The following is an 18,604-nucleotide window of genomic DNA, read 5'->3' on the forward strand; positions in this document are numbered from 1 at the left end:
CTCCGGTGGAGATGGCCTGGATGGATAAAGATCATCCTGAGGCACATCTGGGACATATGGATTGTGATAATCCTCCCATGGGTCTGGTGTTCCCGGAGGAGTGGGGTCCTGTGGGGCATCTGGTGGATCATAATATGGATCCCCTTGGTCATCAGGGTCTGGAGACGGGGTTGGAGAGCGATGAGGCAAGGGTGGAGAAGGTGGAGGTGGAGATGGGGGAAGTGGGGGAAGTGGAGGAGGTGGAGGAGGTGGAGGCGGTGGGGAGGGTACTCTGAAAGGAGATGTGGCAGAGTTCTTCCGTTTTGGTGGTGGAGGAGGAGCTGGCTTGTCTAAATGTCTTTTCTTTGAAGACAAAGTCAAATGTCCAGTCTTTGGATCCTTTGTTAAAGTCTTTTGTAGAGGATCTGGAGTGAAAAGCTCCTCCGGCACCGATTCATCTGTCGGTGCCGATGTTTTCGGGACCGACGGCTTCTTCGGTTTATCTGCGCCATGCTTTTTCGGGGCCTCCGATTTTTTGTTCGGTGCAGAGGCAGGCTTCGGCACGGGAGCGTCGGTGCCGAGGGATTTATGTTTGGTCGGCACCGAGAGGCCAGGTTTCGACACCAATGGCTTCGGAACGGAGCTCGGTGTGGTTTTCTCCGGTGGCGAAGGGAGTTTTTCGGCACCGCTAGCAGGCTGGCTCGAGCCCGAGCCGCCGGGAGACTTGTGATACCTCTTCACCGGGCCCGAAGGTGGGGTGATGGAAGCGGTATGCTTGGTTTTCCCTAGGCCCGGAGGCGAAGGTGTAACCGGAGTTTTTTTCGGTATGGGCGCGGGAGTGGGAGGGGGTAGAGTACTCACGACCCTCTGCGCCGGTGTGATCTCCTCCACGTCGGAGTCGTCGGCCTCGGAAGCGCTGACGACATCGTCCTCCTGTTCGTTGTGTTGCTGTCCCGAAGCTCCGGTGTCTTCTCCGAAGATGTCAGGTGGAGCCGAGGTCGATGAGTGTGCCATGGTGCGTCGAGCTCGTCGATCCCGAATAGTCCTTTTCGATCGAAAAGACTTGCAGGCGGGGCAGTCTCGGGCCTCGTGTTCGGGAGAGAGGCAGAGGTTGCACACCTGGTGGAGATCGGTGTGGGGAAACTTAGACCCACATTTTGGGCACTTCTTGAAGGGAGTCCTTTCCATCGGCCGAGACCGGAGTCGAGATAGGCCCGAAGGCCGCTGCCGATGCCTGGAATCGAGGAAGTGCCGAAGAGAGAGATGAGGAAGATGATTCCGTCTGAAGTATCTCGATGGACGAGGATTTTTCGTCGAAGGTCAAATGGGAGAGGTTCGAAGCCGGAGCACGAAGTATTACATCCGAGCCCGATGGCGGAAAAAACAATCTGAGGATGGAGCCGAAGCCCATGCGCAGTACGGACCGAAGGAGGAGTCACCGAACTCGTGACTTCCAAAGATTGTCCAAGAAGAAAAACAAACTGCAAACATCCGGGCCCAACACCAGATGGCGATCTATGCACAGTGTATAATCTGCAGCTCATATGCCTCGAACTAATATTTTAATACAAATCAAATTGGTCTCAGTTCAGTCTTTGAAAGTGTGACATCATTTGCTGATTGAGTGTGTACAACAAAGACTTATCACTACCCTCTGATAAAGCCTTACGGCTCGCCCACACTACCACAAATAGAGAGTAAGGTGCTATCTACTTTTACCTCTGCCTACCTTTAGGGTTCCACTGTGCACACTATACCTAATTTTGGTATAGCAGATACAGAGCCAACTTTCTACAAATACACTTTATCAATGGGCTACAGATAATAAAGATCTTGATCATGAGGATCATCAGGGTAGATGATCTTTTGTTCCCACTCTGAGCAAGACTTGAAGCGAGATCTCTTCAATTTCTCAGTTACAGTGTAATTTGACGATAGGCAGCAGTCCCCCTACGAAAGTATTCAGGAGAAAAAAATCTCAGAAATATTCAAAATGATGAAATCTGAAGTTAGGGCCGGCTGAACCTCAGAGAGGACAAAGTATATCTTGCTATGTAACCAGAAAAAAGTCAAACATAGGTTAGAGCAGAGCTGTTCGCCAGGAGCCCATCAAACATGAAATGTAGCAGATATCAGAATTATGATGGCCTCTAAGGAAAGTAGAGAACTCAGCACTTCCATCTCACTGGTGATATTTAAGCTGTTTCAAATAAGGAGCATGTGCTACTAAACAAACAAAAGATGCTGGGACGATGGCCACTGTAAAGCTGTTTCCTGCTTTTTAAAGTTCCCAGGGATTCCCAACCTAATAACAGGGAATGATTCAAGCATGTGAATCTATGAAAGATGAATCCCTGGATAACTAAATGCTTTAAATACCCAAATACCTGTCACTGACCAGCGACCAGATTCCTACATTGCCTGTTGGACATTGTTCATAGGCTGACACTTCCCTCCCATCACCCTCTCATGTCCTACATGCTACTTGAAGAGCCAGCACTCTAGAGAACAGACCAGGAGCAGCTGACCGCAAATGGCATAAGGACATCAGAACAGACAGCTTTAACCTTCCTCTTTTTCAAGCTAGTCTTGGGTATATTCTTGTTGCTAGGTAACACAGACAATCAAATTTGCACCTTTTCAAATTATATTTTGATACTTTGCCAACTCGTAGTAAACCTTTCATTTTATCATTTTAAACTGGAATCGGTTCATTTTACCTCATTGCTGCAATTTCTCTAACCTTTCCAGGATCATTATCTTTGAAGTTGTTCATCTAGAAAATGTAATTTACTAGGGTTTTCACTCTTTCTAGCATATATTACAGTTGTAAATAAACTGTTTTACAAACATTTCCAATTTTTTTTTCATCTATGGGTTGTGCCCAGCGTGCATTCTGTGTCAAAGTATTCCTAGAATGCACTCTGTTTGGTAAAACGAGGTACATAAAATTAATCAAATACTGTCTTGCTTTTAAAGGTGGTAAAAGGCATTCAGTCTTCCGGTTAGGGCTGAAATGCACATGAAGTTTCATAAATATCTGCGTGAAGGGTGATATTTCTATTAAATATTTGTCAGCAACTCTACACCGTAAGCACAGCATTGAGAACATAAGATCCGTAGATTAGACTCCAGGCTTACCTTTGCTTTCTCAAAGTCAAGATCCTTGCCAATGGTAGTGAGCAACCGGCAGAGGCACTCAAGTGACTCCTCATCATGATTTTTCAGCAGCTTAACCATGCAGTCATGCATGATAGCCTCCGTCAGCATCTTCAGCTTAAACAGCTCTCCAATAAACTTGATGTTGCCGATCGATCGCCTGCGTGCCTTGTCCTTGGCCTCCTCCAACTCCTCCTGTAGCCTGTTCTTCTCTTCTGGCTGTGGAACGATAATAGAAAGGTCTAAGGATAAAAATAGCACCCCTTTGTGCAGTTGTCTGTGCAGTGTGGAAAACCACCAGTGGAGCACATCTCGAAATAGAACAAAATTAAGTCTTTTCCATGATAGGTTTTGCTTGTTCTTATTCAAGGCCAATATGTCAGATCACTATGCCCTTTGTTCTAAACTCACTGTTGTCGGTGATCAGACTTCTCCCTATGCCACAAAAATGTTGTAGAGGGCCGCCTGTCCATTGTTTATTAAATATCTTTGAAGGAAGAGGCATGACAGCACTTTGCCTCTCGAATTCTGCCACAAAAGAGAGATCCTATTTGATTCAGTTCTCCTTCTTGCTCCTTGCGCCATTTCATCTGACTTTGTTTAGCTTACCTTGTCCACTCTTTATTTTTCCTTTACTCAACCTTAATAGCAATTTCTTTTCTGGAAAACCATTTTATCCTCTGCATTAGCCGGATGATCGTTTCCTCTTGTATCAACTTTATGTATGTTATTTTTCTTGTTTCGACTCTCACTAGATTACCTGCCCCCTACACAATCATTTCTATGCTATGTTCACATTATTATTGCTCTCTCTCAAACGTTTTCTTTTGCAAGACTAATGACACCCTTTTGGTATTTTTCTCCAACAATTTGTACTCAACGATTGGCACTCTTTACTGTGATCTTCTTTGTCATCTCTTACCTTTTGTCACTAGAATAGTGTGTGTGTGGTTTCTTATCCTGTTCTCTTGTCTAAGACATTTCAGGTAGTTTATGGTATTCCTGGGTCGTCTAGAAGCAGGCTTAGAATTCTGGTTTTCCACAGAAGGCCAAGAAGGGACTTGAGCACAATGAGGGTGCAGTCATTTAAACTGGTCATATTCCATTCACTGAGCCATTCCCCAGCAATGAGGCTGCCTGATGAAGAGACAATAAAGTAACGGGGTAGTGCAAATCTAGGAACCATTGCTTGCAGTCTAAATGGTGCAAGCAAGCATCTGTTCAGTAACCTTTATCTTCTTACCTTAAAAGATAAGAGGTCAATGGACTGAGGTGCTCATAGGCTTCCCAAAGATGCCTTGGAACTTGACTGCACTGCGTCAGTCATTGATAAGCTTTACTTCTTCCATTTGTAATCCTATTTCATAAAAAGGGTTCAAATAAGCAGTCTAGAGCATACATGAGTACATTTACTTTAGCAGGTTGTAAAGTAGAATAGAAGCACTGCCACTGGAGCCCTTTCCCCATGTTAGGAAAGCCATGCAAGAAATCTTTTACTTAAAGACATGTATCATGTGGATGTTAATGTTATTGGCAGGATACTGTCTGACAGATATGCCAGTGAAATAGCACTGAATTATTTGTGATAAATCTTCAATGGCTTTCAAAATTGTTCTGAGGTTTCCATTGCAGACCAAAGTCCAATTCGACTTGTGAAGACTGAGCTATTAGTAACAAGTGTAGATAACTTGACATGACAAATAAAAATATCAACTTCAATGAATTGAGGTGAATATTCTTGTTCGATGGTTGAGACTGGAGGGCTGTACAAACCCCTTTACAACCTCTAGAATGATTGAAATGCTCATTGTCCAGAAGAAATGTGTGAATTTGTTAGGCAAACTGTCAATAAGTGCTGCTGGGAGCGTGCTGCCATAATTTCTACATTTGTGACCAGTGTATGACTTTAGCCCCCTTAACAGAAGATGCTGAGAAAAGCTTTATTCACACAAAAAACCAAACTGGACTTTGCCAGTCCCCAGAAAAAGGGACATTTCAGATAAAAGCAGTCAAGTACTTGAAAACATCCGCTTAGTGAGCCCGACAATCATGTAAGCCCGAGGGTACACTCGTTTTAATAATGCAAGAATATCAGAGCTGGGATCAGACAGTAAGTATGATATGCAAAGTGCTCCGCTCTTGCCAATAGTGGCTACTGCACTCTCAATGCACAATGGGAAAGACTGACTGTGATGGCAGGATAATCCAGACCTTTTAAATCTGGAACTTGCGAAGAGATGGCCTATCTACAGTCCCTGTGAAAAGCCAGATCGCCTTTCATATACCAATAGTTACCCTGCCAGAGTAAATTTCACCACCCTACTTTCCTGTTTGGGTCTGCAGTTCTTTGGCAGATGATCCCCTGTCTGGAGTCATTCTACATTTCACCTTAGCCAGGGTAAACCACTCTTAGAAGGAGCAGAGATGCATTACCTGGCCTTGAGGGGTTATCATAAAGGTAATAGGGCTGCTGTTGAGCTACCACTCTTCCTGTACCTGTGTTTTGAGAAATCATAGTCATATAGCTAAGGATATATCTAAATTGTACTTGGGGGCGCTAGGTGGCGCCAAACCAAGATGGTCGCACTGCAGTGAGGCTCTTGCCAGACCGGGCACTTCCAACATCCTTTATGGCATCCTGACCACGATAAACTGCTCGTAACCCTCACCACTGTGTCCACGAACGTATGCTGACCGCAGCGGTGCCAAGAACGCTGCAATCGCCCAGCTGAAAGCCGAGATATCTGCAGTGGTTCCCCGAGGCGGTGTGCCGTGCCGTTCTGAGACCTGCGTGTGGGCGGCGTTCGCCCGTTGGGAAAACCCAGGGCTTTCGCGGCCTGCACAGCGAGGCGGGAGCATCGTCCCGCAAGGAGCACCGGAGCGCCGGAGGGAGCTCAGCTAACACCTCAGCGGCGGTGACACCTGCCCTGTATTCGCGGTGAGCGGCCCGTGAAGGGCTTATATGCGTGGGAACACGGCCGGACAGGACCCGGCAATTTAGGCTGCATTACCTAGACTTTGGCCGGGAAACACCGTTTGGGCCTGGGACACCGACTGACTCTGCCTGATTAAATATCAGCCTTGTAGCGGCACTATCTCGCCGCGATAATCTTCTCTACCACCGGACGGGCCTACCCTCCCGGAACGGCGTGCACGGACCTCCCTCGGCCTGCTTTGTGCCGGGGAGAATTTCTCTACGCAACTCCGGGGCTGGGCGGCCTACCAGGCAGGGGACCGGTAACTGAATTCTGTACTGCCAGCTTTGAAGCACGGACACGGATTGCGGCTCTCCGCTGCACGCTGCCCGGGATGGTTGCTGGCACCTCATCAGGGCAGGCTCCCTGGCATTGCTGTGACGGTGCACGGCTGAGCCCCTGCTGGGCCTGCTAGACGCGGCCTACCTCCTCCCGTCACCAAGAAAAGCGCCTAGTGCAAATCGCCTTTCTCTACACCTGCAGGAGAGTCGTGGTGTGGAGTCCCCCTGCATCTCACGTCCGCAAAAATCATCTCCGCCTCCGGTACGGCCAGAACTGGGCACACAGACCTCCCGGAACCAGCCGAGTGACCGGGGAAGTTCATCACGCGACACCGGGGCTGCGCGGCCTGCCAGACAGGAGGCCGGTTGCGATATTTACATTGCCAGCGTGAAAGTACAGGCTCCGCTTGTGTCACTCCGCTATACACTGCTCGGAGTAACTACTGGTACCGCATTAGATCGAACACCCTTGCGTTGCTGTGACTGGGCTCGGCTGGGCCCTTGCTGGGCCTGAGTGATACAGCCTGCTTTCACCCGCCAACCAAATTGGCGCCAAGCAAAAATCACCCGTTAAACTGCTTGCAGGGACGTCTTGGTGAGGAGTCCCCCTTCATCTCCCAGCCTGTCCTGCCTCTGCCATCTGCTCGGAGGTCTGTGCGGGGGTTGCCTTCACTCACCGGTTTGGCTGGAGGGGGCGGGTAGTCGTATGGTGGACTGACTGTCTGGTGAGCAGTGTGGACGGCATAAACCATTTCTACACGACGTCAGAACCTCCAGCACCTAGGGGGCCAGTAACTCATAGGGACGTGTACCAGGTAGGACGGAGCTCGAGTGGCTGCCAAGAACCCGCGCACCAGGGTGCAGCCCAGAACCTCTGGGGTAACCTTTCATGAGCTGAATTCATCCGGAACACTGCGTAGGAACACTGCCCTGTGACAGGGCTTTACGGGGTGTAAAGAACGAGGGGGGCGCCCTGTGTGGACATCCCCCGATGCGTATTGGAGCCCCCTGGATCGACGGGAGGTCCCCTTCTGCGAATCTAGCTGTCGCCCTGAGCCCGACCCATCACTGCTCAGCGGGCCTCATTACGACTAAAGTTAAAGTCACTGTTCGTTGTGGGCTTCTCCAAGTCCCTCCTCCTAACTGCCGGCGGCCTAGACCGACACACTGAGCGGCTCAGACCCTCCAAGATCCTGATTTCTGTCGCAGTGAAAATACTGTAATAGGGTCCCTCGCCTCCCGACTGGTTAGTACCAGCTTCAGATCGAGTGCTACTATTTACGACCTGGCTACCATTTCTACCTCGGCTCCGCGGACGCCTAACCGCGTCATGGGCCGCAACGATGCCAGACAGTCCAAGATACCGTTCGAAACAAGGAAAAACCCCAAGACGACACCGGAACCGGAGAACAGCTCTACCACCGCTGGAACCCCGGACGATGACTGGAAGTCTCTATTATTGAGCATGAAACAAAGCCTGTCGACCATAGACTCAAAGATTGACACCATCAATACTCAAATGGACAGTGTTGTTGCTAAGCTGGATCATCACGATACTCGTATTAAGGAGACTGAGGACAGGATCTTTATACTGGAAGATGGAGCCACTTCTACCGGTAGACAAGTAACCCAAATGGACAGGCTTCTCAAAATAATTACGGAAAAGAATGAGGATTTAGAAGCAAGGTCCCGTCGCAATAACATCCGCATCCTTGGCCTTGCGGAGTCCACCAACACTGGGAAAATGGAGGTCTTCGTCGAGAACCTTGTTATTGAGCTATTTGGGAAAGAATCCTTCTCCTCACACCCCATCGTGGAAAGAGCCCACAGATCCCTGGCTGCCCGTCCTCCCCCTGGAGCCCAGCCGCGGCCCATCATTGCGCGATTCCTTAACTACAGAGACCGGAACGCGATGTTAAGACGCGCAAGGGAGATTGGTACAGTGGGATACTGTAATACAACGTTGTCCTTCTTCCGCGATTTCACTACATCGGTGCAGGAGGTCAGACGGAAATTTGCAGGGGTTAAAAAGAAATTACAAGCCCAGGAGATTCCATACGCCATGCTCTACCCTACGAAATTGAAAATCTCTCATCAAGGCAAGCACCATTTTTTCCAAACTCCGCAGCAAGTGGAAGACTTCATCAAGCAACACAAGAAGGACCTAGCCAGAGAAGACGCAGAAAGGCGGCGCTCTAGGTCACCTTCACCGATGGCACAACAGAACTGAACATGTCGTGGTGGCACCCCAGACTCAAGTCGACGCCACTGCTGAACTTGCCCGGCCAGAACAATGTATATCCCGGTGAGGTACCTTATTACTGATATTACTTGAACTGGTATATGTTACATTTTGTGCTCGGTCACCCACCTCCGTCCCACACTGAGAAACCAGGTACATATATGGTTCCTTGTGGGTGTAAGTAGGGAGGTGATTGGTAGGTTGGGCGCCCCTAGACATTGTCCCCCAATGGGCGAGCCCCAATACACCCCCTCCCTCAGTAGGGTAGGAGCATCGGTTATACTCTTTATGTTTTTGGGGTTGGTACTGTTTGGGGTGGGGGGGATGGGAGGGATCTGTGTACCCGGCTAGTTGGGGTTGCCGGTGTGGGTGGGCCTATACTCCGACTCTCTTCTGGAACCGTTGACTCACCAGTTACACACGCATGGAGTTGGGGAGGGGGGGTAGTTCTTTGGGAGTTTTGTTCTATTTGTGATACTGAGTGCTATGCGAAACTATATGCCATGACTACATGCCACATATATCTTTGTCTGGGTGAATGGGGGACGTAGCGGACGCGCGGCCGGCTTTGCAATTTCAGCTGGCCTCATGGAACGTACGCGGGTTAAATAACCCGAGAAAGAAGAGACAAGTCCTGGGATACATGGACGGGCAGGGAGTGTCTATTGCCATGGTTCAGGAGACGCACTTAATGCCGGGAGGGACACCCTCATTCGCATCACGCTGGGCTGCATGCAAGGTGTTTTCATCCTACTCGAATTATTCTAGAGGAGTGACCATTTTGGTGAGACGAGGGATGGGGTTTACACCTGCGGGAACCGAAGTAGATTCTGGTGGCAGATACTGCATGATCTGGGGGAAACTGCACTCACACACAATACTATTTGCTTGCTACTATGGCCCCAATACGGATGACCCATCCGCATTTCTCACAATGTGGGGCAAAATACAAACCCTGGGTATATCACGTCATACTAGGGGGCGATTTCAATACTGCACTCAAACCCGATCACACACCACAGTTGTCGCACTACACACACACTCAACGCACGTTATTAGACATAGTGGACGAACACCATCTGGTCGATGCATGGAGGCACTCACACCCCTCACTCAGGCAGGGCACTCACTACTCTGCAGTACATTCCACATGGGCACGCATTGACTACATATTTCTGTCGGCGGGCCTCTCCCCATGGTTGGTCAAGGCGCTTCATCTTGCTCGCACATTCTCGGACCACTCACCAGTTCTACTTACACTACGCATACTCCTCGATATGTCCCCTTACTTGAGCTGGCGCCTCAACCCTGCGCACCTCACAGATTCAGCCTTCAGGGCGGAAGTAGAGCAAGACATAAAAGACTTTTTCGAGCGTAATATAGACTCAGTGTCCAGCCTTACTACGGTCTGGGAAGCATTCAAAGTCACCGTGAGAGGTTGGTGTATAGCTAAAGGGGGAGGAGTCCTCAAATTTCTGCGCGGAGATTTGCGCAAGCTGGAAGCTGAGATACGGCACTTAGAACGCGAGATGACACAGAACGCACGGGGGCATGTAGGTGCGGCACAGCTTAGAGAGAAACTGAATGAATACACTGAAGCTGCAGATGAAGAATGCAAGTTCCTAGGGAAACCTTTTGTCGCGCGGGTATATGGCGAGGGTGACAGACCCGGCAGGGCATTGGCCTCCACAGTCAGATCCCCTAGGTACCGAAACTATGTAGCTTCCCTGCTAGACGAACACGGCGTCCCGCAGCGAGACCTCACAGACCAGCTCCGTGTCCTCACTGACCACTACACCAAGCTTTACACCTCCCACAGGACAACACCGATTAACCTACATGAGTATCTTGACGACACTGCAATTGCCTGGTTAGGTCTGTCCCAGCAGAAATTCCTACATCATGAACTTGAACTTGACGAAATACAAGACGCTATAATGTCCATGAAGTCGGGCAAGGCACCGGGATCGGACGGGTTACCGATTGACTTTTACAAAGCCTTCATTCATGTACTGGCCCCAATACTGAAACACTTTTACTACTCCGCCCTAGAGGAGGGTACCTTGCCGGCTACGATGCGCGAAGCCCTTATAACATCTCTGTTAAAACCAGGTAAGTCACCAGAGCAATGTGACTCGTACAGGCCCCTCTCTTTGCTGAATACGGATATTAAAATATTGGCAAAGGTACTGGCTACGCGCCTTAATCTCCTGATGGAACGTCTAGTCCTCCCGGATCAGGCCGGGTTTGTCCCGAATCGTGCGACTTCTCACAGTCTGCGCACTCTGCAGGCGGTACTACAGGATATTGATCCTAGGTGTGAGGCTGCCGCGGTTTTCCTAGACGCCACGAAGGCGTTCGATTCCCTTCAGTGGGATTACCTTCTGCCATTACCTGAACAGATGGGCATGCCCTTCAACTTCCTGGACTGGATCCGGCTGTTGTACCACCAGCCTCAAGCTGCGGTCCTGCTCAATGGTGCCCGCTCTGCCCCTTTTGTTATCCGCAGAGGTACCCGGCAGGGGTGCCCTCTCTCCCCAGTTCTGTTCGCGATCGCTGTAGAACCCTTGGCGGCCAAACTTCGGCAGCATCACAACCACCGCTCTCTTATCTATCCAGAGCGTCAGCTACTTATTGCATTGTATGCTGATGACATGACTCTTTACGTTCATAAACCGCAAAAAAATCTGAACCCTCTGCTGCGCGAGATCACTAAATTCGGAGCCATAGCGGGGATACAAAAACTGGACAAAATCAGCCTTGTTCCCCTTGACTGACAAGACCTTGCAGTTCCCTCTAGACTACCCCTTGGTATGGGAGTCGGATGAGATAAAATACCTGGGTATCAGAGTGACCAGAAATCGGGAGGCCCTTATTAGAGCTAATTACGGGACTGTACTAGACAAACTTACGGACAAAGTCACTAAATGGATCCATCTCCCGCTGTCAATGGCAGGTCATATTTCCCTGATTAAGATGGTGGTCCTTCCCAAATTGTTATACCTTTTTACCAATATACCATATAGCCCAGGTTCATACTTCTTCCGGGCCCTCAAATCCCAGTTGTCATGACTTATCTGGGGTGGTAAACAGGCCAGAATTGGGCTGCGGACACTTATGTTGCCTTCTCACCAGGGTGGGTTTGATGTACCTAACTTTCAGCGATACTATGATTGCGCCCAGGGCCACTTCGCTGCCTATTGGTTTCACCCCCCTCCCTTTATGGCACACCTGGCAGTAGAGGATGGGTATATGAGGCCTGAGCAACCTTCAGGATATCTATACACGGAAGCCCGAATAGGTGATCGGGACCCCACCACGGTCGACTGCACTGTACGGGCCTGGAATCGCATTGCGGACCATATGGAAGTTAAATTCCTATATTCTCCTCGTATGGTCCTGGCACATGATCCCAGATTGAGTGTCACCCGCGAGGAAATTGGTCGCAAAATGCTCACAAGGCTCGCGATTCACACGTGGGGTGATCTATACCACCAGGGGAGTTTTCACACGGCGGCACAATTCTTTGGTGACAGATCTCCTTCGGTAATGGATACATTTCTTTACACTCTGCTTCGGCAAAATATCAAGGCGGTCACGCCTGGCTTCCCGGATGAGCCGGATATCCTGGCGCCTCTACATGCTCTGCTTCAGGCAGACACTCCGACACATGTGGTCTCCATGTTCTATAAACATGCACAAGCGGCTCCATCGCCCCCCTCCCTTAGAGCGCGTACGGACTGGGACAGTGACCTGGAAGCTCCAATGTCGGACGACCAGTGGGAGGAAAGTTGTTCTCATACTAATGCAGTGACAGGTAATGCTCGCCTTAGACTGGTTCATTTTAAATTTTTACATCGCCTCTACTTTACTCCTGCCAAATTGTACCGATTCGGACTCAGGGACAACGACCGCTGTATGAGATGCAGGAGAGCAGGCGCAGATTTCATGCACCTGGCATGGACATGCCAGGCCGTGGCTACTTATTGGGTGGAGGTATTCGAGGCCCTTTCTGAAATGATTGGGGTAGTCACTGCACCCTGCCCTAAGATTGCCCTGTTGGGACACTCAAACTCGGCGATAAAGGCACATCGGAAATTTTTTGCGCTGGGACTTCTGTTGGCAAAGCGCCATGTGGCGTGCAGATGGGGACGAGGGCGAGCGCCCAAATTCAAGATTTGGCTGACTACGATGTCAACTTGGCAGGAACAACTTCACAATTATGCTGACCTCACAAGTCACGTCCCAAAGACCTCTGGGGACCCCTCACTACATATCTCCTGCGGGCTCAGAACATGGACGAATCCGAGGTGGACGGGAACAGGGATACAGATAGGGTTAGCCCATCCAACATGCTCTGTCCTGAACCTACTCCACTGGCTACTGCGGCTGATTGATTTCCTCACCTCCCTTATTCTTTCCCTTCCCACACACAACATGCATGGCACTCCCTGTACGTCCAGACATGTTACACGCTTTCGGATATACTTGCACTCCGCACACCGGCTACACAGGCGGGGTGGGTGGCGGGTCTGTCGTTTCCCTGGATCTTAGGCAAAGTAAACCCTACTCTACGACAGCACACACTGCATGGTATTAAAGGAAGTAGCACCAGGTCACGTTCTCTGATTGGATCATGACTATATCCTCCCAGGTCACTGGATGGGTCAGTAAGGTGCAGAGTGACATCACTCCGGGCTCTGGCTGCACTCTATAGTGGGATACATTACACTGCAGCTCTGCACTGAACGGTCCTTTACGCCACATACTGAGTATGGTGGACACATTCTGGGAGAGAACAGATAATATTGAACTTACCGGTTGGTTATAAAAGAATAAAAGAAACCTCAAGCATTCAATGTTCGAATACACCTTGCTGATATACCTGCTCAATAATGCATCCTTAAACAGCTTTAGTTACATTACTTCGCAGCCGGCCCATATGGGTTGTAGGCGACATGCTGTGTTAATCAGTTGATCCTTTCCCGCGAGTACTTCACGACTATGAAACTGCATGTTGTTACTGCCGGCCTGTTAACCCAGGTTGTAGGCGAGAAGCTGTGTAATATTTGTTGGTGACCAATAAAGGTTTTGGAAGAAAAAAAATAAAAAAATATCTAAATTGTACTTCTCCTTAAATGGGTTGCTGCAGCCTCCATGCATTTGAAGTAGACTTTTTGCAAATTTGAAGTTGAATGACAAGACCCGAAATTGGAAAATCTCTTTCTAGACTGTGAAACTTATTACAGTGATTGACCAGGGTGTGGAAACAGGCATTCGTAAAACATATTGCTTACAAAGCCAATTTCTCATTTTTTCACATTTCACAAGCTTCTCCTCTCTAAACCTGCCCACAATTTCCACTCTGGCCACATTTGTGCCACAAAACAGAGTTCCCCAAGCGGAAATAATTAGGGGAAAAGTGGTGTAAAATCCAGCACCTACCTTTCAGAAGAATGTAATGGTATAAAATCAAAGCAATAAAACATTTGAAGCACAAACTTGTTTAGAAAATACATTTTGTAATAAACAAAGATGAAGAGCGGAGTCCTCAGCATAGGAATCCAACTCTCAGACCCAATAGGCCTGTGTTAAACGTGCACAGACATCCAGCACTAGCAAATTAGAGCTAGACTCACAGGAGCAGCCGGCAACAGTGGACAAAAAAAAGAGTGATATTAAAGCGGTCAAACAAGCAATTCAATACAGACTCTCAAATGAAAGGAAACATCCAAACAGCCAATAGCATTAAGTGAGAGATAAACACTCCACTGGGCTAAGCTAAGATGATTGTCAAAGACTCAAACTAACAAGTAAAAGACACTGGTCAAAGAAAGGAAATGGCTGAAAGGGGACGACCGCTAAGTACACTTTATGAATATTGTCAGCAACAGGTCTGTTTGAAACAGACAAACTGAAACCGAAAAAATAACTGAAGGTATTGTGTCCTTTACATTACAGGATTGTGATGCTCCTTGGCCAGTTCAAATGGACTGTAACTTGTCTCTGAGAGTCTCCATCTCTACAACAAAAATGTTAATTACTCTTTAACCCTTTTGGTCGTAGTGTGTAGTGCTGTAGATTCACTATATCTGCATGCTCCTGCCATTCATTATTTGCCAGAAAGTTTGCAACTTGCTTATCTTCAAAATTGTAACAAAACCGGCTGTGACTTCACCGTCTGTCCAAAATGCACCAGGAAAAACAATCCACCAGATTGTTTTCGCTTAGTGGATGAGCAGTGTTAGTGGAGAGTAGTGCTGAAGGCAAAGATAGTGTGAACTGTGCATTGTAGAAGGCAATGAACTTGAAAGGAAATCATCTGTGATCATTGATGGCTTCTGGGGAGCAGGGTGAGAGTAAATGGATCCAGCACTATGCACTATAAACAGATGGTAACAGGGTACCTAATATTTTCAATTTGTAACGTGTGGATGTAGATACAAATGCTTTGCATAGACTGTAAAGTAGTTTCTTCATAAAGCAGTGGATAGCAATCAGGCGATGCGGATGTTTAGAACAATGTTAATACAATCTGGTCAACTAAAGCCTATGGAATGCTTGACCCCACATAACAGTGTTTAGTAAACATGTGGTGTTGACCAAGTGGCAGCTTTGTAGACATCTGCAAAAGGGATGTTTCCCAAGTAGGCCTAAGAGCCGCCTGTGTGGAATGTGCTTTTGGGGGCACAGACTGTACGCTAAGCTTTGGCAAAGCACGTTTAAATGCATTTGACAACCCTGCAAACAATGCCTGCTTTTGAGAGGGGGTCTTCCATATGAGGAGTAGCAGAAGCTGCAGAGTTGCTTTGTTTTGCAGATGTACTTCGTTCTGTCAATATAGCTCATGACTGCCCTTTAGACATCTAATGTGTGTAGTAGCATTTCTGCTACAGTGTCTGGGTCACAGGTAGAAAATGGGCAGTTCAATAGTTTAGTTAGCATGAAATGAGACCACCTCGGGTAGGAATTTAGCGTTAGTTCTTCGGACTTCCCTATCCTTATGGACCTTGATGAAGGATTATTCTATGGTTAATGCTTGTAACTTTCTGATCCTGCAGAGGTGATGGCCACCAAAAGGGACACCTTCCAAGAAAAGAATTGTGGGTTACAGGAATGGAGCGTTTCAAAAGGTGGGCTTATGAGCTGTGTGAGACCAATATTTAAGTTTCAGACAGGGGCTAGAGGCATTCTTGTAAGTATGACACTCTTGAAGTCTTTAACAGGAATTAAAACAAGCATTTACAATGCAACGGTCTCAGCATTTTTAAAGTTAGAGCTATTGACATTGCTCATGACATTTTTGTTTATGTTTTTGTTTTTAAAACATGTAAAGAAACAGCATTGTTATTTACAATGTCAATAGCTTAATCAGTGTGTGTGTAGGTGGCTCTGTGTGTGGGTGCAAATGCAATAGGTCTCGCATTAGAGAGTGATTAAGCTATTGACATTGTAAATAACAATGCCGTTTCTTTAAATGTTTTAAAAACAAAAACATAAACAAAAATAATGTCATGAGCAATGCCAATAGCTCTAACTTAACCAATGCCGAGACCATGAGAGAGCCCAGTAAACTCTCCCTCACACAATGAAAATGCTCTGGTCACATTACTGATTCACAAAAAACTGAATTCGCTACTATCACCCAGGGTATAGACAATGGTGCTGTGCTCATTAAAATGGCACACTTTGTACAACCTCCGAAGCCATAGGTTAGGTTCTGGATCTCGCATCACCAAAGACCGGCCTAGACCTCTGAGCAAAAGAATGATTAATTAAAGCCAGATCTTTGTGACTGGGGGTGAATGTTTGCATTGTCCAGCATTCCGTCCATCAATGGTTTCTTTTGCACAGGATAGAATACCACAATTCCAGGGTCAAAATAATAAGTCTCATATGCAGTCGGGCATTCACGGCAGTGGTGTGTAACTATTTTCTATGCAAGGGACCTTCACAATTTATTTGGAATCCTGTGGTTTATAACAATGATCCACAAGATTGCAAACAGAATTCAATCAATGAAGAACAAGTTACTTACCTTCAGTAACGATGTATCTGTAAGAAACATTAGTTAGACTCCTCACCTTAGAATATCCCCAGGCGTCAGACTGGATCCGGAAGATTTTTCGTCAGCAATACCCCTTGCGCATCGCTAGGCGTCGTCTGCGGCTCCGCGTCCGTCCGTCGTCGGCGTCGTGCGCCAGAATGACGTCGGAGTACTTAGATGCCGCCCTCGCACGCTGACGTCAGTTCTTGTACATAGCTTTCCGCGCCAGGAACGCAGAGCCATGCAAAGACCGACACTGGTGCCAAAAATAAAATCTAGGGGCCTGAAAAGGATAACCTTAACCCTAGATGTCAGTTCGCAGAACGGGGAGGATGGGTGGGTCGTGAGGAATCTAACTAACTAATGTTTCTTACAGATACATCGTTACCGAAGGTAAGTAACTTGTTCATCTGAAAGAAACACGTTAGTTAGATTCCTCACCTTAGAATAGATACCCAAGCAATACCATCCCCGGTGGTGGGTCTGCGAACCAACATCACACCAGAAAGTCCTGGAGGACAGAACGGCCAAAGAAGCCATCCCTCCGGACTTGGCTGTCAAGGCAATAATGCCTGGCCAACGTGTGTAGCGAGGCCCACGTTGCCGCCTGACAGATGTCCTGCAAAGGGACACCCCGTCCCAAAGCAGTAGTAGCCGCCGTGGCCCGAGTAGAATGGGCGCGCAGCCCAATAGGAGGGTCCTTTTTTGCCAAGGAATAACAAAGTTTTATGCACAAAACGACCCACCGAGAGATGGTCCGTTTGTGTACAGCTTTCCCCTTCTTAGCACCCACGTATCCAACGAAAAGTTGGTTGTCCACCCGGAACTGCTTTGTGCGGTCCAGATAAAAGGAGAGCGCATGTTTTGGGTCCAGACGGTGGAGCCTCTCTTCCTCTTTGGAAGGATGCGGAGGCGGAAAGAAGGTGGGCAAGGTGACAGACTGCCCAAGATGAAATGGAGTCACCACTTTCGGAAGAAAGGAGGGACGAGGCCGAAGGACAACCTTGTCCGGATGAACAGAGAGAAAAGGAGGCTTTGATGATAAAGCCTGGAGCTCACTCACCCGTCTAGCCGAGGTGATGGCTACCAGAAAAGCAGTCTTAAGCGTCAGCAGACGAAGAACACAATTATGAAGAGGCTCAAAGGGAGCACACATTAGAAATGTGAGAACAAGATTCAAGTCCCACTGAGGCATTACAAAAGGGACAGGAGGGAACGTGTGAGGAATGCCTTTTAGAAAGCGTGTAACTACAGGGGACTTGAAAAGAGAAGGCTGATCAGGAAGCCACAAGAAGGCAGAGATGGCAGCAAGATAACCTTTCAAGGTGCCCAGGGCAGAGCCCTGCCGGGCCAAAGAAAGAAGAAAGAGGAGGACCTCAGAAAGAGGGGCGGAAAGGGGATCCACAGCCTTTGCTGTGCACCATGCCACAAATTTGTTCCACCGGCAGGCGTATACCGTCTTTGTGGAGGGACGCCTGGCTGCCAGAATGATATCACAGACTTCAGGAGGCAAGTCAAATGGCATCAACTGCCGCCGCTCAATCTCCACGCATGGAGGTGGAGGCTGGACAGGTTCGGGTGGAGGACCGTCCCCTGCTGCTGCGACAGAAGATCCTCCCGAAGGGGCAGACGTATCGGAGGATCGGTCAACATACTGAGTAGCTCGGGATACCAGTACCTTCGTGCCCAATCCGGGGACACCAAGATGACTTGGGCCCGGTCGCGCCTGATCTTCTTCAGCACTCTGGGCAGAAGTGGTATAGGCGGAAAGGCGTACAACAGACCGCAACTCCACTTGTGACGAAAAGCGTCGCCGAGCGAGTGCCGCCTTGGAAATTCCAACGCGCAGAACTGCTGACATTGCGCGTTCTCTTCGGTGGCGAATAGATCTAACCAAGGCTCTCCCCACTGCTGAAAGAGA

At 48.4% G+C, this 18,604-nt stretch overlaps 1 protein-coding gene across 19 annotated transcripts in view; it reads right to left on the reverse strand.

Annotated features, from left to right (window-relative positions):
- Nucleotides 1-18,604, reverse strand: part of EIF4G3 (eukaryotic translation initiation factor 4 gamma 3) — a 1,568,346-nt gene that overhangs the window by 596,678 nt on the left and 953,064 nt on the right. For all 19 annotated transcript variants that reach the window (XM_085608969.1, XM_085608978.1, XM_085608977.1 and 16 more), the window contains one exon: nucleotides 3,121-3,357. In XM_085608969.1, the coding sequence (XP_085465095.1) occupies nucleotides 3,121-3,357 (237 nt within the window). The remainder of the gene's footprint in view (nucleotides 1-3,120; nucleotides 3,358-18,604) is intronic.

Source organism: Triturus cristatus, chromosome 1_2 (genome assembly GCF_964204655.1).
Source record: "Triturus cristatus chromosome 1_2, aTriCri1.1, whole genome shotgun sequence".
Lineage (NCBI taxonomy): Eukaryota > Metazoa > Chordata > Amphibia > Caudata > Salamandridae > Triturus > Triturus cristatus.